The sequence below is a fragment of the Lepidochelys olivacea genome (genome assembly GCF_965140295.1).
Source record: "Lepidochelys olivacea isolate rLepOli2 genome assembly, chromosome: 9".
Lineage (NCBI taxonomy): Eukaryota > Metazoa > Chordata > Testudines > Cheloniidae > Lepidochelys > Lepidochelys olivacea.
In genome coordinates, this window is record NC_140419.1 from 7,468,839 (window position 1) to 7,487,975 (window position 19,137).

The following is a 19,137-nucleotide window of genomic DNA, read 5'->3' on the forward strand; positions in this document are numbered from 1 at the left end:
CTCTCCCCCCCACCATTGGCGCCTTTCCCCAGGGCACACCAGACATGGGTGCTCACCCGGCCTCCCTGCGCTGCACTTAGCAGCCCAGGGACAAGGGGAGGCCACGGGGGGGAGGGGGTGTCTCGTTATCACAGCAGTGACCCCCACGGGGCAGGAGGGTGCTGGGCATGGCTGCCCCGAGCTGTCCTGTGAGGAGATGGTGCGGGTGGAAGGTGCCATGCAGACAATGCTGGAGCCTGAGATCTCTCCAGGGAGCAGGGCCAGCTTCCCACAGCAGCCCCTGCCAACCTGCCCCGCCCTCTGGGGCCCATTCAGTCCATGGCCTCCCCGCTGACACTGCCCAGATGGGGGGCAGTTAGCGTTGATTGCCACTCACCCACCAGTCATGGGGCTGAGACCCACAAACTCATTCCACGCTGCGGCCACCCAGCCGCCTTGGGGTAGGGAGAATGATGGATGCCCCTCCTTCCCGAGCCAGGCAGTGCCCTGCTAAGCCCAGCCTCCCATCACCCCTGCACCATCCTCCCAAGGAGCCAGGGCTGGATGGGACCCCTGAGCAGAGACCCCCCTGGGGGCCCAGCACTAAACCAGCAGGATCGGTGCCCTCTCTCCAGGGCCCTGCGTACCAAGCCTGGGCCTGGCTGGCGGAAGCCCCTTGGCCCCCTAGAGCCTGGCGTCAGGCCCCGCCCTGACCTCACTTGCCCACTGGCGTGGGGCAGATACGGGGCACTAGGGCCTGCAATGGGGAATGCCGGGGAGCCCCCTGAGCCAGGCTGGGGCCTGCCTATGGGTATTATTAACTCAGGCTCCCTGGCCAGTGGGTCAGTGGGTCAGGTGGAAGCAGGTGGGGGTGGGCAGTGTGCGGGAGGGAGGCTGGGGGGGTGAGGCAGCAGCAGGTGAAGGGGGGGGCAGTGCAGGGGAGACAGGCCGGGGGGGGGGGGGGAGGGAGCGTCAGATGGGATATGCCAGGAATCCCATTTCTCAGGACAGCTGATGCTGCTCGCGTCGCCCACATTGAGGGCTCAGGCAAGCCTGGTATGTGACCCCCAGACAGGCTGGTCACCCCTCCCCTCCCCCAGGACAGCTGGGGCTGGTGCTCATCCCTCAGACGCCAGCCCAGCCCCCAGCACTCCCAGCCCTGAAGAGAAGTCTCTCCCTAGCCCTGTTCCAGGCTGACATGGTCCTGTACTGCTAGAGGTGTGAGGAAGCCTCTCCCCAGCCCGATACACAGGTGCCGGCTAGAACATCAGTTGCAATCTCTCACCTGGTGCAAGCCTCTCCAGGCAGCTGGGCTGGGCTGCATCCCAGCCTTTGTGCAGACCAGAGCTAGTTAACCCCGGAGCTCCTGGTTCAAACACACAGCGAAAGCTCCAGGCGGTGTCGAGTGTCCTGAGCGGTGGGAAACTGGGATCGGACCTCACGTCACCTGCAGGGCCCAATCCATTTCCCCGGACTGGGCTGGTGCATCAGCAGCAACTGAGCTGTCAATGCAGAGCCATCTGCAGGGCCGAATCCTTCCCTGGCCTGGGCTGCGCCAACCTTCTCCGTGGGCAGCGGGAGAGCGAGGGCAGCGTTTGGCCTGTGGGGGATGGGAGCCCACCGTAACATGAGCAGCTTGGAAGCTGGGCAGACCCACCCGGGGGGGCCACTCAGCAGCGTCAGCTGCCCTTAGAGACACTCATGAAACCAGTGTCCCCAACTGCACACTGCCCAGGCAGAGGGAGTGCCATGGGCATTACCCAGGCCCACACTCTGCCCCCATTACACTCTGCCAGTGTGTCTCCAGCATGCTGGACATGGGGCCTCGGGTCCTGGGCGTTGGAATCAGAAACCTTTGTGTGGCTAGCATGCCCCCAGTGGGGGGTGGGAGGCCCTGGTGTGATTTCCCTGTTCCATGCCCCAGATGCGGGGGTGATAAAGGTGGGCATTCCGGTAATATCTTTATGAACCAGATGCGTGCCTCAGTTTCCCTATGCGCTTGGTACTGTCACACACTGAGCGTGAACAGGAACGAGGGCTGGCAGAACGTCACGGGGCCCCTCATGTTGGAAGGGCTGCCCTGCGTCCCTGCATTGCTCCTCGTTCGGGAGTCTGATCTCGGTGAGGAACAGGGATTGCTGGAGCCCAAAGGGTCAGAAGTTGGAGTCATGGAGGCCAGGTGGAGCCGTGTGGCCCGGGGGGCCGGGGGGGGAACTGGCACGTAGAGGCCAGGGTATAGCCGAGTCCCTATCGATCCACGACACCATGCGCGTGTGAGACCCCTCTCCCCAGTGAAAGGTGGGGGCTGGTGTCCGTGTGTCACACCCAGCCAGGGAGGGGACACCAGTCAGGGACAAAGCTATGCAGAGACTGGGTAAGCCCGAGTTGTGGGCTAAGCGGGTCATGTATCCTCACTGAGACAACACTGCCTTCCTCTGGCGCCTTCACTTAGGGGCTCTCAAAGGCATTAAAGGTGAGGAGGAGGAAAAGATCATCCTCAGTCCAGAGCTGGAGAAACTGAGGCCCAGGGAGGGGGAGGGATTCGCCCAAGCTCCCACGACAGCTCCATGGCAGAGCTGGAAAGAAAACCCAGGTCTCCGGCGTCCCAGTCCCCAGCTCTAGCCACCAAACCAGAAGCTCTGGGCTGGCAGGCTCCCAGGGGACTGCCTGGACTCTCTGGTCCTGATGGACTCTCCGGTCCCTCCTCAGACGTATCCCGGCCCTGTGGAACCGTGGCTTCGGGGAGCCATCCCCAAGCCCTGGCCTGGGTCCTGATCCTGTGTGGGGCCCAGCTGCAGGCTGGGGGAGAGTCATGGATTCACAGGATCTGTGCTATACTCCAGGCACATGCAGGCTCCCGGGAGATCCCCTTTAGTGCCCAAGGGGCTGCTTTTTTTCCACACGGTCTCCACACCTCTGGACTTGGGCCTTCAGGCTCCAGCAGCATCTGTTCCCTGCTGTGAGCTCTGACCAGCGGGTCCGACTAAGGTGCAGGCCGGTTTCGAGGCTCTGTACCCCTACAGGGAGCAGCATGTCAGGGAGTATTTGCAGCGATACTGGGCAGCCCTTCTGAGTCAGCTGGCATCCGGGCTCCGGCAGTCGGCAGCTCAGCACGGGAAAGGCAAGTGGGAGACAGAGGATCCCACTGGGCTCTGGCGGGCCCTGATTCTCTGCTTCTCTCTGGCCCTCTCTTCCCAGCTAAGACACTGAGAACAGCCTGTTCACACCTGGCTGCTCTGGCTCTAGCCATGCAGTGTTCACGCGCCCAGGCTACGGTGGCCGTAATGTCCCGGGCCATGGGGCTCCCTTTGTCTCTTCTGCCTCCTCCAGTCTGTTCAGCCAGTCTAAGGGGTCTGGCCTCCAACCAGGCAGCTACGGGAGTCAAACACTGCATCAGGGCACAGCAGTACAGAGCACACAGGGAAACTGAGGCACACTTGGCTCATACAAATATTGCCAACTCAGCACGGAGGGGGGGTCTGCATGTCCCCGGTAGGTGGCTGTCAGGGTGAGTCGCTCCCTCCCCCATTGTCGTTTCAGAGGCACTTGGCGATCCGCTGGGGAACAGCTGATAATGCTGGCCGGACAGCTGGACTTCAGGCACAGTGCGATCGGGGAGAGGAGGGGCGCAGGGGGGCTGACCACGGCCCAAAATAAACCTCCAGAGCTTGCCGAGCACACAGCCGCCACCGTGCTGGAAGGGAGGTTGCCACCACCATGCGCTGCCTGGCTCTGCTCGCGACCCTCGGCTCCCTCACCGGTAAGCCATGCCCGGCCTGCGGACAGGGGACGGGGCGAGGGGCAGCCGGGTACGGTGCTGGGGAGGTGATGGCTAAACCTAGGCTGTGAGCTCAGAGGGCTCTGTTTTGGGTTCAGCAGCAGGCAATCAGGGAAGCTCAGAAGACCACCCCCACCCCACTCCATCCTGGGGCTGGGGGTGGGGACCCGAGAGCAGCCTCCTCTCTTGCTATCATCACGCTCCACTTCTCCCTTCAGGGCTTGGGGCACAGCAGCAGCCCCCTTGTCCTGCTGGCTGGCGCAGGGCAGAGTGCCATTCTGCACAGCCCCCGGCAGGCTGGCCTAGCTACTATGTGTGCATACAGCACCTAGCGCAGCAGGGTCCTTGTCACGGAGTCCCTGGGCGATGCTCTGGAGCTGCTCCCCATGAAGCCAGTCAGGACTCTGGGGCAGTCGCCTTTCTGTGAGCAGCCTGTCTTCAGGACACACAGCTCACACAGCTTCCACCTTCCTGGGTCTGACCTTGGAGCCTTCAGCATCCTCTGCCCCTCCGTGCGCTTCCCCCAGCGAGTCCGCTCAGGCGGGGCTCCTGGGGAAGCCAGAGGGTCCTGCACCCCAACTTCGCAGACAGACGGGACTCTCAGCCAGCCAGTAAAACAGAAGGTTTATTAGACGACAGGAACATGGTCTAAAACAGAGCTTGCAGGTGCAGAGAACGGGACCCCTCAGCTGGGTCCATTTTGGGGGGCAGTGAGCCAGACGACCACGTCTGCACTTCACTCCATGTCCCAGCCAGGCCCCAACTGAAACTCCCTCCAGCCCCTCCTCCTCTGGGCTTTGTTCCTTTCCCGGGCCAGGTGGTCACCTGATTCCTTTGTTCTCCAACCCTTCAGCTCTCACCTTGCAGGGGGGGAAGGGCCCAGGCCATCAGTTGCCAGGAAACAGGGTGTCGGCCATTCTCTGTGTCCAGACCCCTGCACACACCTGCCCTCTAGGGCTCTGCAATGATCATACACCCTTACCCCACCACCTAGATACTTAAGAACTGCATAGGGGAAACTGAGGCACCCCCACAATATTCGGAGGAAACATTAAGAACAGGCCCACTTCGTCACAGTCCTGCTTCTGACTGGGGCTCCCAATATCAGTATCTCTGCCCGGTGAGCAGCCCCTTCCACGCCCTGCCTGCCAGAGGGTTCAGCTCTGAGCATCAGCAGCCCTTACCCCAGCCCCCTGTACCCACTCCCAGCCCTGAACAGCTGCAGGAAGTCCTGGAGCATGACACACCCGCCAGAACCCTGCTCAGCGCACTGGGATGTTATGCTGCGACCGCCCACCGCCACCCACCCCCGTCCGTTTTGCACTGCCGATCCTGGGGCACCCACCCCCGTCCGTTTCGCGCTGCCGGTCCTGGGGCACCCACCCTCGTCCGTTTCACGCTGGGGACGAAGGGGGGACTGAACTGGGCTTCTTCCGCTTTGAGAGCGTGACGGACAGAGGCCACAAAACAATTCTTGGCAGGCACCATTGTGACAGTGGAACCAGCTGCTGCTTAGGCCTGTTAGCAGGGGCTTTGAACCCAGAGAAGCCAGAGACACGTGCACACACATGGGCAGGGCACGCGCAGAGCCCCTCCCCACGGGTGTGGGACACACACATACACACACAGTGGTGCTGGCCAGTTGCCAGCGCTAAACCCCAAGCTGCTCTCTGAGTCCCCCTCTGGCCTCTGGCCCCAACGCTTTCCAGGAAGCAGCAGCAGCAGGTTTGCTAACGAAGGTAATTCGTTAGCCCCTTACGCTTCTCTCCAGAGGCATTTCATTCAGAGGCGCTTGGCCCATCTGGCCATTAATAATTTAATAATGCCGGGCATTTGTAAAGCCCCAGCTCATGAGCTAACGATCCGGGCAGCGGATGGGGATTGATCCCGGGGCCAGCACTGACAGGCTGCAGGACCCCATTGTTAGGCCACAGTTAAGCTGGGTTCAACACACGTTGCCTGTAGAGTTCAAGCCACGTTTACTCCTTCTGGGGTCCCAGAGTCGGGGCCAGCTCACGAAGATTGGAGAGCGGGACGCCTGCGGCCCTCACCCCAGAGAGAAATGGGTTATTGTTATGACTCGCTTCACCCTCAGGGCGTCCAGCCCCGGAGCCCTGGGCAGCCCCATGGAGGTCATTGACAGGGTCTGAACCCGGGCCCTTTCGCTCTGAAGCATAGAGCTCGGCCTCTTGTGTTCAAGAAGTCACTCCATTACTACGCAGCAAGAGTAGGCTTTTATCCTGTGTGGCCAGTCCCATCCCCCACTCCAGAAGCTTGTTACACTGTTGGCTGTCGTCAGTTCAAACCCCACGTGGGTGAGCGGAGGCTGCAAGCAGCTCCCATGTGGTGCCCCCGTATGAATCCCGTTTGACGGGTCCCGGCGCACAGCACAAAGCCAGGCAGCCCTGTGCGCTCCGTGGGTGCTGACAATACACCTGCCCACTTTGGGTCTCACCGGAGAGGCCACAGATGCCGAGCGCCCTCTCAAAGGGGCGAGCTGGGGTAGACCGGCGGAGCGGTGTAGGGGGAGCTTACCTTGCTGCTGCCCATGCTGGGCCTGCCCTGCGCCCTCGGCCTCCCCTCTGTGGGGCTGGCATGGCCACTGGGTGGGGGTGGCATGGAGCCTGCTTCCCTCAGGGCCTGACTGTGCCCTGCTTTCAGCCGTGCTGTGCCGGAACCTGGAGGAGAAGCTGCTCAATGACCTGATGACCAACTACAACCGCAACCTGCGTCCGGCCCAGCGGGAGGGGGACATCATTAACGTCACGCTGAAGCTCACCCTCACCAACCTCATCTCCCTGGTAAGCAGAGCCCCCCCCCCCCCCCCGCCGTCCCTGTTCCTTGCCAGCCCCCACCTGCAGAGCTGGGCCCTTTCCTGCCTTTCTCCTTGAGCAGCTCAGATTGGGGGCGGGGGCAGGGATGGCTGCTCCCTCGTTAGGCTAGCATGGGGGACAGAGACCTGAGTGCACTGCCCAGGACAGGGAATGACAGAGGCAGGGGCACCGATGCCAGGAACATGCCGAGCTGGGCGCCAGCCTGTCCCACCTCCTCAGTGGGTCCCTGCCACCTCTCCTCCCAAAGGCACCCAGTCCCCAGCGCTGACCGGGGACAGCCAGTCCTGCCTGGGCGTCCCTCACACTACCCCTGCCGTCAGAATGGGGAGTCCATGCCGGGGCAGATGCCCATGGAACTGGCTGCGGGACTCTCTGTCCGAGCCGCCCATGGTAACGGTCCCTGAGGAGAATCACTGTGCTGGGGGGAGTAGGGGAAGGAAGAGGGAGACTGGGGAGGTGGGCATGGGGTGGTGATTGAGCTGGGGCGATGTTGGATAGGGGCCCGGGGCAGTGAATGCATTAGAGGCAGGGTTCCTGGCAGCAACAGAGTTGCAGTGAGGGCATGGCCTGGCTGTACCTCGGTGGCTCTGTGGCTGCTGCTGGCTTCCCCTGGGGGGGCAGGGGCCGGGATCATGGGACGCTGCCCTGCTCAGGGCACCCCTGGGATGCCCCACACCCTGCTGCACCCTGGGAGAGAATTCCTCAGGGCTCCATGCACCGCAGCCCCATGAGGTGGGCGTTGCCTGAGTGCCCAGTAGCTGGCATGCACCGTGCAGCTTCACGTTCACCATGCACCGTGCAGCAGGGCTGCCCAGCCGCCAGCGGGAAGCTGTTGCGGTGGCGGGAGAGGGCAGGGCGGCGGGGCAGCAATCCCAAAATCCCCTCTCTCCTTTCTGGGTTCCAGAACGAGCGGGAAGAGACCCTCACCACCAACATCTGGATTGAGATGGTAAGATGCCCAGGGGTGCCGCCAGCCACTCGGGCTGGGCGGCATGCAGCTGGCAGAGATCAGCTAATGCCTCCCGCTCCCCATGATAAGCTCCAGCAGCCCTCCAACGCCCCAGCGCCCCGATGGACCTGCAGCCCAAGGGCTAGGGCAGGTCGCAGCCCTCTCCTGGCCTGAAGGCAGATGTGGCTGGGGCCAAAGCCTCACAAACGGCAGCCGGGAGGGAGAGGATTGTTCAGGGCTCGTTCCATAGCCAGACCCCACTTTGGCGCTGAGATCAGCGGCTTGGGCAGAGACCCCTGCCACAGAGCGCAGGCCAGAGGGGTCACTCCACGCCACGGCTCCCAGCACGAGTCACGGAGAAACAGGGCCGGCTCCAGGCACCAGCGCTCCAAGCAGGAGCTTGGGGCGGCAATGGGAAAGGGGCGGCCGTCCGTGTGCCGACAGGGCGGCGTCTCGTCTTTCTGCACATGGGCGGCAGCTTTACTCTGCAGGCTGCCGCGGCGGCAATTCAGCAGCAGCTTCTGTCTTCAGACGTCCTGCTTGGGGTGGCAAAAACGGTGGAGCCGGCCCTGCAGAGAAACCCTAACAGGTCCCAGCCTGTGGCCAGAGCATGCCGTTTCCCTGCAGATCACGCCCCCGGGCAGTGTGGTATTGGGGGGTCACGGGGTGGCCAGAGATGCTCATTCTATGACAAGTGTCTGACCCTGCTTTGCTCAGCCCCTTCCCCTCCATTCCAGAAGTGGTGCGATTATCGGCTGCAGTGGGATCCTGACGAATACGACAACATCCAGATACTGAGGGTGCCCTCCACCGAGGTGTGGCTGCCGGACATCGTCCTGGAGAACAAGTGAGCAGCTGCAGGGCCCAGGGCAGGGGGGCAGTGGGAAGCCGGGTGAGGACCCCAGCAATACAAACAGACCTTGTCCAGCTGTCCCTCTGCCCGGGCACTCCGTGTGAGGCTCCATTCCCTGCAGGGGCCGCATCTGTGGCTACCCACCCAGAGACGTCACGGTCAGCAGCTAACTCTCACGCATCCAGCAGACAGAACAGACAGAACCCCACATGCTCTGTTCCACCAGCACAGGGCCCTACCAGGGGGGCTAAAGGGAAGATCTCTACTAGAGGCAGCAGTAGTAGGCTTTTATCTCCTGTGAGCAGCAGCCAACAGGCAGCAGCATGATCCCAGCCATGAGCAGTTCCGATTCCATCCAGCAGAGGGCAGTGGTGGCACGCCCTTCCCCCCAATCACGTCCTGTCCTGCAGCTGGTAGGGCGCTCCTGGGGGTTTGGAGCCCATAGTCGGGCACTGGCTGGCTGTCCGGGGGCATTTTGGGATTGCCTCTGCCTTGCTGGGGCTGCCTTGCTCTGTGGCCCTGGGACAGTTCCAGTCCCGTGGGCAGTGGCCAGCCCACAGCATGAGCTCCGGCAGGGAGGGAGGGAGCGCCTGGCTGGCCTGACCTGCCCCTCTCCTTCCCCCAGCATCGACGGGGTGTTTGAGATCACCCTGTACTGCAACACGCTGCTGGATTCCAAAGGCTGCCTCCTGTGGATGCCGCCCGCCATCTACCGCACCTCCTGCGCCATCTTCGTCACCTACTTCCCCTTCGACTGGCAGAACTGCTCCATGGTGTTTCAGTGAGTGCGGCTGCCCGGGAAGGGGCTGGGCTGCCCCCCAGATGGGAGGGCAGGGGGCAGAGCCCGGGGCACGCACGTAGGTCTCCTGCCGGGCAGGCGGTTCTCACGCCCTCTCTCAGGTGGCAGCTTGCCCAGATCACCAGCTAAGGGCCCATGAGATCATGCACAGCTGTGACCCTCTGTACCTCCCTCCGCCTTAGCCAGAGGCAGGTTGTGCTCAGCTCCGCGGCAGCCGCCAGGTCGGTTACCATGGCATGAGCCCTGTAGGTTGCCGAGCTAGCCAACGAAGGCATGCAAACCAAAGAAACCCAGGGACCCCTGTTCTAGCCCATTGCCCTAAGCCCAAGACGGCCCTGCGTGTGGCAGCGTGGTGCCCTGCTTTATCAGACATTTCCGTCCCCTCCCAAGACAGACCGAGCTAGCCCTGGGAGAGTGAAATGTGTATGATCAACACTTCCTCCCGCTTCCCACAAATTCTCCCACTGTATGGGCCCCGATCCGATGGACCCAGGTGGGTGTTGTTCTTGGTGGGGGTCACCTGCATGGAACAGCGTGCAGGACCAGGGCCCCGGCGGCTCGTCTGACTGTTGTTCCTCTCCGATCAGTCCGTGGCTACGTGTGACCGGATCTGATTTCTGAAGCGGTTACTAAATTCTGAGTGCATCCAAGTTAGTGATGCAGGGGTCCCTTCCCCCAGCATCGGCCAGTGCCGATCGATAGCAGGACGGGAGCTCACCCCGAGCGTCGCTGAAAGGCCTTGGACGATAAAAGTCAGCTCCCGTCTTGATAACCGGACCTGGCCCCAGTGATGTGCCTAACGCCCCGTAATGCAGAGACAGACGGAGTCCCCAGCCTGGAAAGCGAGCACCCCTCGTCCCGACTCTGAAGTCAGACTTGGGGAGGTGCCGCACCAGGGCGAGCGACCAGCCGGGCGGGTTCGATTGCAGGACTGAGGCCTACATGAAAACTCTTCCCCTGTCTGTGCCCACACGCCTACCAGCTGGCTGGATCCAGGCAAGGCTGGTGGCCGCAGTGGTGCTACGTGGGATGGGTCTGAGTCAGAGCTGGGCTTGACCCCAAGCTGGGGAGGTGCCGGAGCCATAGGCCAGGCAGCCCAGACGCTGCCTCGCTTCGAAAGGAAGGGAAAGCCAATTCCGCGGCCCTGCGTAAGGCTGGGTGTAGCGCCGATCCCAGGAGCGGCTGAAGCACCCGCTGGCTGGTTGGATCTCGGCATTTCTGTTTGCATGAGCATGTCCTTTAGACAGCCAGTCTCAGCCACACGCGTCCTCCCCCCCGATCCCTGCCACATAGGTCCCAGACCTACAGCGCCAATGAAATTAACCTGCTGCTGACGGTGGAAGATGGGCAGACCATTGAGTGGATCGTCATCGACCCCGAAGCTTTCACAGGTAACGACCTGCTTCCTCTATCTGTTTCCCGGGGGGTTTCCCTGGCCCCATGGGGCCAGCCTACCAGTTGTGGCTGCGGAAATCTTCCAGCTGTTGGCTACAGGAGGAAATGCCAGTGCCAGAAAGGGTGGTGTCACCACTAGTCAGGAGGAGCCCGGCGGCTGGCAGCGTGGCTCAGCACGGCCCAGAAATGTAGCAAAGCACAACAGCCACCCAACCGGTCCCTCCAGCCCACCCAGTGTGGGATGGAGACATTTGTAAATAACTGGCGTTTAACTGACGGTTAGGCGGGACTGGTAGCACGGCCTGTTATGAAGGTTTCCTGACCCTTCCCGTATAGGAGATCTCGTTTTCAGTTGCTTAAAGTCTTTGCCAAACTTTAACCATTCGGCTGAAATTCTCCATGCCGGGCGTCCGCCTCGGGCTCAGCTGGTTGGGAAAGTGTCAGCTGAAGCGGTTCAGCTGGGTCCAAGAACGAGGCCGGGGAAAAATAACTCGTTTTGCCCAAATTCCCAAAATCCAATACACCTTTCCCTTGAACAGCTGTAGTGCCCCGAATCCCTGCTCCAAAGCGTGGGAACACGGCGCAGGGCGGGGCGGGGGAGGTGTTTGGGGCGGGGATGCACCTTTTGCCACCCTGGTGAAAATGCTCCCAAACCTGGCGACGGTACGAGCCTCTGAAAAATTGCGGCTGTCCCCAGCTCAGTAGAGACGAGCATGGGGGTGGGCAGACTTTTTGGCCCGAGGGCCCACTGGGGTTGCAAAACTGTATGGAGGGCCAGGGAGGGAGGGCTGTGCCCCCCAAATGGCCTGGCCCCGGCCCCCTGTCCGCCCCCTCCCACTTCCCGCCCCCCTCAGAACCTCCAACCCATCCAAGCCCCCCTGCTCCTTGTCCCCTCACCACCTCCTCCCGGAACCCCCTGCCCCTAACCACCCGTCCGGGACCCCACCCCCTATCCAACACCCCCCCTCCGCTCCCTGTCCCCTGACTCCCACCCCCTGACAGGCCCCCCGGGATCCCACGCCCTATCCAAACCCCCCGTTCCCCGTACCCTGACCGCCACCTCCGAACCTCCACCCCATCCAACCACCCCCTGCTCCCAGACTACCCTGACCCCTATCCGCACTCAAAGCTTAGGAAAGGCCAGAACAAAGGGCTCCTGGGCAACCTGAATTCAGCCTTCTCGCGGGTCTGCCTGAAGATGGCCGTTAATTCCCTGGGCACGTCCTGTTTCCCACAGGGGCCCGGCCTCATTCCGTGCCCGGGATGGGCCTGCTCTGGGGCCAAACCAGGGGTGGGGAGGCCGTTGTCTGCCGGCCTCCGGCCTCACTTGGTACAGAGGTTGGCACGTGTATCATGAACGAGGCCGAGAGGGTGCACAGGTGGCTCCCAGGCTCTCTTTTCTTAACTTCCGAGCGCGGGACTTTGCCCCTTGACTCCTGGTCGGGTAATGCAGCTTGTGTGCAGTCGGGATAAAGGCCCATCTCCCGTCACGGTGGCTTGCCCCGAGAGGGGGAAGGACGCACTCAGGAAAGTTGTTCAGATTGTGGGCACCACCACACGGAAATGACAGAGAGCAGAGCCGCCGGAGGCGCACTCGGGCCCTGAGCACTGGGAAGTTCCAGGGCTGGTTGCACTGTCCTGGGTCCTTCCCTCTTGGCTGGAGCAGGTGTCCGGGTCAGGTTTTGTAGCCAAGATTTGGAACAGGAGTTGCTGGCCTGTGCACGCTCAGCATCGCGCCACAGGTATCCCCCACACAGAGGGTTATTAGCAGCTGCCACCATCACACAGGTTTCAGAGGAGCAGCCGTGTTAGTCTCTATTCGCAAAAAGAAAAGGAGGACTTGTGGCACCTTAGAGACTAACCAATTTGTTTGCGCATGAGCTTTCGTGAGCTACAGCTCACTTCATCGGATGCATCCACAGTATGCATCCAATGAAGTGAGCTGTAGCTCACGAAAGCTCATGCGCAAACAAATTGGTTAGTCTCTAAGGTGCCACAAGTCCTCCTTTTCTTTTCACCATCACACAGGTATTTAAGTCAATAATCACACTCAGAGAGAGTTTTTCTAACCCCTGTTCTCGGTCCTTCTGCCTGCAAATCGCAAACCGGTACCGGGAGCGGATTGATGTGGGGAATGGAGCTTTCGCAGGCAGACAGGGATGTTTCCCATCACCTTTTAATTGCATCTTGAAGGAGCAAAATGCTTTTTTGGGCAGCGAGATTTATTCTTTCATTACCGGGCCGAGCCAGATATCTAGGTTGGTAAAAAAATAAAATCTGTCGTAGGAGACAGGACAACAAGGCTTAGTAAGGTGTCACGCGCGGCTTCCCCCGGCAGCTGGGAGTCAGGTGGGAGAGTGACGGAGCCTCCATCCAAACCCCCTGCACCATGGGAGCTGGCAATGCTTAGCCCCCAAGTGGGATTGGGCCCCTGGGAGCCAGCCCCTGCAAAATGGGGTGCATTAAGCTGGTGGCTGCATATGTCCTGCCGTGACAGAGAACATTGCAGGGTTCCCAGGCACCGCTGTAAATCTTCTCCCAGCCCCTTTCCCTGGACTTTAGCAGCTGCCCCTCCCCCCCGTGGGAAGCCCCCAGCAAAGGATTTCTCTTCCCCCGTATCCAGGAGGCATTGTCTCGGGCCCCCTCCGTCCCCCTAGAGACATGGCGGCAGCAGGGGCAGGGTGAATGGGCTCCCCGGGCACAGACAGAAATGTCAATAGTTGCTCAGCTGGTCCTGTCATTCACGTCGTCGGGCCTGGGCGGCATGCAGAGACAGGAACAGGCTCACAGCACAGACCTCGGCCCGCCCAGCCTTGCTGTTTCCAAAGACACCTGCAAACATCTGGGGAGAACTGGCAGCTCAGTGTCCAGGCTCAGACCATGCCAGCAAGCAGGATTCCTCTTCCAATCTATCCTCCTGCCCCCGAAGACCCCAAATAAGAGCAGTGCCCCCCCCCACGCTGCTGTAATGTGGGCAAGAGGCAGTTCCGGGCATCGCTGGATGAACTCCTGTTCCCCCAGGGGTGGCATATGCTGCTCCTAAGGGGAGTTGGGGCCCAAAGTTGGACCCCCAGGAGGCTGGGCCTGCGTGGTTTCCATAGGCACGCGGTATTGTCTTCCCCGCAGAGAATGGGGAGTGGGCAATCAAGCACCGGCCGGCCAAGAAGATCGTGAACGCCGAGCGCTTCACCCCGGACGACTTAGGTTACCAGCAGGTCGTCTTCTACCTGATCATCCAGAGGAAACCGCTCTTCTACGTCATCAACATCATCGTGCCCTGCGTGCTCATCTCGTCCGTGGCTGTGCTGGTGTATTTCCTGCCTGCCAAAGGTAGAGCCCTGGCCCACCCGAGTTCGCTGCCACCAGCCACCGACATGGCTCGAGCCACTGGCATTGGCCTGTGGACAATCCACGCCTCCTGGAGTGGGAAGGGGGCAGCAGCAGTTGATGGGGACAGACCCAGTCCAATGTCCATGCGGGTGAGACGGGCCACCGGGGGCTCACCCTCGCACCCTGGTTATCTGAACCGAAATGGGCAAAACTCTCCCCTGCCCCTGCCCAGTTATGTCCCACTTCTGGCCCCTCGGCTCCCCCGTGTCTCTGGGAGCGCATGGCTCGCTCGCACACATCAGGATGGAACGGCAGAGAATTCTTTCCCACACCTGGCTCCCAGCCCTCTGCTCTAACCACTAGGAAGGCAGGCTCTTCGCGGGCTCTGGTGTGCAGGAGAAGAGCAAAGCCCTTCCCAGAGGGTGCCGGTGCTTGGGGAGCTCGGTGCAGACGCAGGCTAATCTCTTGCTTTCTGCATCCCGGCAGCGGGTGGCCAGAAGTGCACGGTCTCCATAAACGTCCTCCTGGCCCAGACCGTCTTCCTCTTCCTGATCGCACAGAAGGTGCCTGAGACCTCCGATGCTATGCCTCTCATTGGCAAGTAAGTGATGCTCTCTGGGGGCCTGCCAGCCCATATCTGGCAGGGCCCCAGGCAAGCTCCCAAACCCGCTGGGCTCCTCACCCCCCAATCCCAGCTGAGACTATTCACCTCAGCCTGGAAGGGCAGAACAAGTGGGGTCCTTCAAGGCCCTGCTCCAAGGGACACAATGGACATGGGCAGGGCCAGAGAATGAGAGCCGTCGTAGGTGGGGTTGGGGGACTGGTAACTCAAAGCGAGCATCAGCAGAGGCCTTGGATGTGTGGCCATGCCGCTCCTGCTCCCCTGCCCCGCAATGCAAGAACCAGGGCACGAATTAACAGAACTTCCTAGTGGCCCACAGGACATGCCTTGCTGCACAGCCCAGGGTTCATCTGCGGAACTCACTGCTGCAGGAGGGTGCCGAGGCAAACAGCATGGCCCAACTCAAGAGTGTGCTCCGGGGGCTAGGATGGAGCTAGAAGCACCATCCTCCTTCACATTTTGAACAGAAAGTGAGCCCACAGCTAGGAGTTCGGAGGGAGATCCCCCCATGCAGCAGTCTTGCACAGCCAGGGGCATTGTCGGAGGAGATGTCTGCTGCTAGGCGGATTAGATGGACCATTGGGAAGTTCTGGTCTGGGCTCCCTTTGTCTTCTATGAACATATGAACATATCTCTTGCTGTGGAGCGAGAGATCCAGGCGCTTCCCATTCCCGGATCCCAGCTGGCCTTCGGCTTTGCCCTGTGCCTGCTGCTAGGGCCTCACCAAGAGCTGGCAGATGCCCCAGCACAGGCCCGTGGCTAGTGAAGCGGGTGGGGCGGCCTGGCAACCAGCGACAGCGGCCCCTTCTCTCCTCCAGGTACCTGACCTTTCTCCTGGTGGTGACGGTGGTGATCGTGGTGAATGCCGTCATTGTGCTGAACATCTCGCTGAGGACCCCCAATACGCACTCCATGTCGCAGAAAGTGCGGCAGGTAGGCCGGGCGGGGCCGGCGCGCGCTCCCACCCAGGCTGGGCAGAGACCCACTTAACGCCCGCGTGATCGGCCTCCGGCTCCTCCCAGAGCCGCCAGCTCCGGAGAGCAGACACGGCCCATGCTGCGGGGCTGGGGTCGCTGCCTCAGGAAAACGGGGTTCAGGGGGAAGGTCAGAGAGCAAAGGCAAGTGCACTGAGCCGTCAAACCATTTCCCGGGATCGAGAGCCCCAGAGACTTGGTCGGATCGTCCGACCCATGGCACATGGGGCACTCTCCTCCACGGGGGCGCAGGGCCTGGCCCTGGTGTCTCGTTACCCTGGCCGCACCACAGCCGCGGGCTCACCGCCCGGATCTGACTGCATCTCCCCACCGCTTTGCCCAGGCCCAAATGAGGGCACAGGGGGCAGGGCCGCAGGGATGGAATCGGGTCCCCAGCTGCCAAGGAACCGCTGGGCATTAGCGCCCCCCTGGCAGCCCCCACTCGGCGGAGGTGGGGGACATGGAGCCCACGCTGCTTCTGCTCCCACCGGCGTCAGTCAGGGGAAAGTGCACTGCGCCCGATGGAACGGCCCCGGGGCCAGACTCAGGCTCCATGAGCCCCCCAACAGACAGGGCCTCCCCTGTGCCAAGCGTGACGGCGCAGACCCCCCCGGCCTGCCCCGAGCGTCACAGCACCGGCTCCTCGCTCTGTCCCCAGATCTGCCTGCGGCAGCTGCCCCACTTCCTGGGGATGCACATGCGCCGCAGGGACATGGCCCCCCGCCCGCTGATGGCCCGGCGCCGCAGCTCCCTGGGGCTGATGGTGAAGGCTGACGAGTACATGCTGTGGAAGGCCCGGACCGAGCTGATCTTTGAGAAGCAGAAGGAGAGGGCCGGGCTGATGAAGGCCGTCCTGGAAAAGATCGGTGAGTGACGGCTCCGTGGAGCCGGGGAGAATCTCATGGCGGAGCAGCCTGAGGCCCCCACCCCCCCTGGACAGTGACCCCCTGGGCCTTTTGCCGGCAGCAAATCCACCCCGTAAGAGCAGCCCCCCAGGGCTGGAATGAGGTGGTGGTGGGGGTGCTGACAGGGAAATGGTACTGGGGTGAGGGTGTCACCATGGACGCCAAGTGCCAGGAGCCAGACTGCAGAGGAGAGGAGAGTGAATAGCTCCCATTGCTCCGGCATCGGGTCCCGATGCAAACCCATCCCTGTGCCCGCCAGCGGGCAGCAAGCAGGGCGAGGCAAGCGGCACCAGCTCCCCCCCTGCGTGGGCCATCTCGTTTGGGAGAATCAGTGACGCCAACAAAATTCAGGCTTCAACCCTTCCCTCCCACGAGGGGTGCGACTGGGCACCTGACTCACGTGGCGCTGCTCTGGGTCCCTGACTGGATGCCCAGCCGTGTTGGAAAACAGGAGAACCGCCAGCTGGCCGTGGCCTTTCCAGCAGGGAGAGCCAAACATGGCGTCCCTGGTGCTAAACTGCGTGAAATGCTTCGGAGCAGCCACAAAAGTACCAGGCTTCAGTGCACGAAGCTAGTCGTGAATTCGCTGTGTGCCGTTCGGCCTGCTCCGCTGGGCTGGGGCCTGGCCGGCCGGTGCTTTGCAAAGGGCCAGGTGCCTTTGAGATGCCCGAGGGTAACAGAGATGGTTGGTGGAGGCTTTCCCGGGCAGCGCTGGCCTTCAAGGCAGCCAGCTGTCTGGTGCTATCCCCTCCCCTCCTTGTCTCTAGGGAAAGGCCTGGAAAACGGGTGCTCCCAGGATCTCTGTCACAGCTTGGTGCAGGCTGGTCCCGAGATCCGGGCCTGCGTGGACGCCTGCAACCACATTGCCAAGACGCTGCAGGAGCAGAACGACTTCGACAACGTGAGTGCCACCCTTGCAGAGCCTTAACCGAGGGGGGGGGCTCTCAGGTCAGAGCGGGACCCAGAACAGTGGGGACAGAGGGGCCCAATTTGCAAGGACTCGCGTATGGAGAAGCAGATCAGCGACCAAGCTGGAAAGGGAAATGGGGGAGGAAGGAGAGAAGGGGCCGTGTTTAGCCGCAGGGGAAGCGAGCGAAGTTTTGACTGAGTTCAGCGGTGGCTGCCCGTGGTCCGAAGCCCAAAGGCCCCAGGGCACACGGGCCCAGCGACAGCGGGAGCCTGCAGCAGGTTTGGCCGTGAGCATCTGTCTCTCCTCCCCGCAGGAGAACGAGGAGTGGATCCTGGTGGGGAGAGTCATCGACCGCGTCTGCTTCTTGGTCATGGCCTCGCTCTTCGTCCTGGGGACGGTCAGCATCTTCCTGATGGCCCATTTCAACCAGGCACCAGTAGTGCCCTTTCCCGGGGACCCCAAGCGCTACCTGCCATAGCGCCCCACTTGCGGGGGGCGGGGGCGAGCCCAGGACGTCTGCACGAGAGCCTCACCCCACAGCTCTGCCGCGGGAGGCTGAGCCCTCCCTGCACGGCGGCGGGGGGCCCCTGGGCTCCAGGCACCGGGTCCCAGGCGGGGCTCACAGAGCTGCTGCAGAGTGGAGCCTGCGGCTGCACCCGCCCACTGGACCCTTCAGCTGGGGCTGCTCGTGGGAGCCGCAGCTGGAGACGACGGGGACCGCTGGGAGAGATGGCAGCCGAACGGGAGAGTTCGGAGCCTGCCACGCCCACGCTGCACCCAGCTGCAGCCCTCTTGCTTGCCTCGTTTACATGGAAAGGGCAAGTGAGCTAGATGACCTTCTGGGGTCCCTTCCAACCCTGATATTCTATGAGCTGAAGGGCGCTGGCTGAATCTGGGCCCCCCCCAAACACTGCAGCTGGCAGCTCTGGAACCCCAGGGGACAAGGAGCCTGTCTGCCCCCGTGGGTAGCTACGTGGCGACAGCCCAGCGAGGGGAGCGGGGCAGGTTCGCGTGGGTTTGGCGGGAGATCTCGGGCGGCCGCGTGTGTTTCATGTGAGCCAGGCATGGGAGTAAACACCACCGCGTTTCCAAACGGCTGCTGGACTTCTTTGCTGGCTGCAAGGAAAGGCCAGGCGGGCGCTGGGGGCGGGCAGCAGGTGGGGAGGGGAGACGGGTCCTTCTCTGTTGGCCCAGCTGGCCCCGGCTTCCCAGAAGCGGCCGGGCAGAGGGAGATGGGGTTGGGGAGGCTGCCCGCTGCTGCTCCCAGGCTGCTGAGCGCCAGCCACGGCTCTGGGTACACTCGCCCAAGCTGTGGGGTTCCTGTTCTTTAGGGTGAGCAGCTCAGGCCCAGAGCACCTGCTCGCCGGCGGCGCCAGGCTGGTTGGTGGAGCTCCGGCATTCCAGGGGGCATGAGTGGTTTGGCACATGCTCAGCTGGATTAATTCCTACTTTGCAGGGCAGCTCTGGCCAGCCCCTTCCCTCTCGATTGGCCATTAACCTGCTCTTTGCCTGGCCCAGACACGGGGTGGGGGTGGGGAGGGGTTGTGCTTTGAGCTGCCTGGGGAGAGCCCTGGAGTCAGTCCCGGAGCACGCTGCAGATCTGTGGGCACACGCGCCCGCTCGGCCAACTGGCCAGGGAAGGAGGCCACCGTGACCATTCGTGCCCAGTAACGGCTGCACAGGGAGCACTGGCTCCCCTTTGGATTCAGCCAGCTGGGCCTCCCACGACCGTTTCCAAACTCCCCCCTCGCCAGTCGCTGCTCCAGGCAGTTCCCAGCCGGCTCCGGGACACCCAGCGCACGCTGGCCA

General features: G+C 62.3%; 1 protein-coding gene across 1 annotated transcript; it reads left to right on the forward strand.

Moving 5' to 3' along the window:
- Positions 1-1,037: 1,037 nt before the first annotated feature.
- Positions 1,038-18,391, forward strand: CHRNG (cholinergic receptor nicotinic gamma subunit). Its single transcript, XM_084638802.1, has 12 exons — positions 1,038-3,739; positions 6,419-6,558; positions 7,496-7,540; positions 8,278-8,387; positions 9,019-9,174; positions 10,486-10,583; positions 13,714-13,917; positions 14,404-14,518; positions 15,358-15,472; positions 16,172-16,379; positions 17,186-17,319; positions 17,642-18,391. Exons 1-12 carry the CDS (start codon positions 3,697-3,699, stop codon positions 17,804-17,806), a joined length of 1,533 nt encoding a protein of 510 aa, XP_084494928.1. The 5' UTR covers positions 1,038-3,696; the 3' UTR covers positions 17,807-18,391.
- Positions 18,392-19,137: the final 746 nt, after the last annotated feature.

What these genes read in the sequence shown, in the direction of transcription:
- CHRNG (XM_084638802.1), top strand. Translation starts at nt 3,697, where the DNA reads ATGCGCTGCCTGGCTCTGCTCGCGACCCTCGGCTCCCTCACCG. An exon ending in CCAACATCTGGATTGAGATG is followed by an intron (nt 7,541 to 8,277) that starts GTAAGATGCCCA and finishes CCTCCATTCCAG; the next exon opens with AAGTGGTGCGATTATCGGCT. An exon ending in AACTGCTCCATGGTGTTTCA is followed by an intron (nt 9,175 to 10,485) that starts GTGAGTGCGGCT and finishes CCTGCCACATAG; the next exon opens with GTCCCAGACCTACAGCGCCA.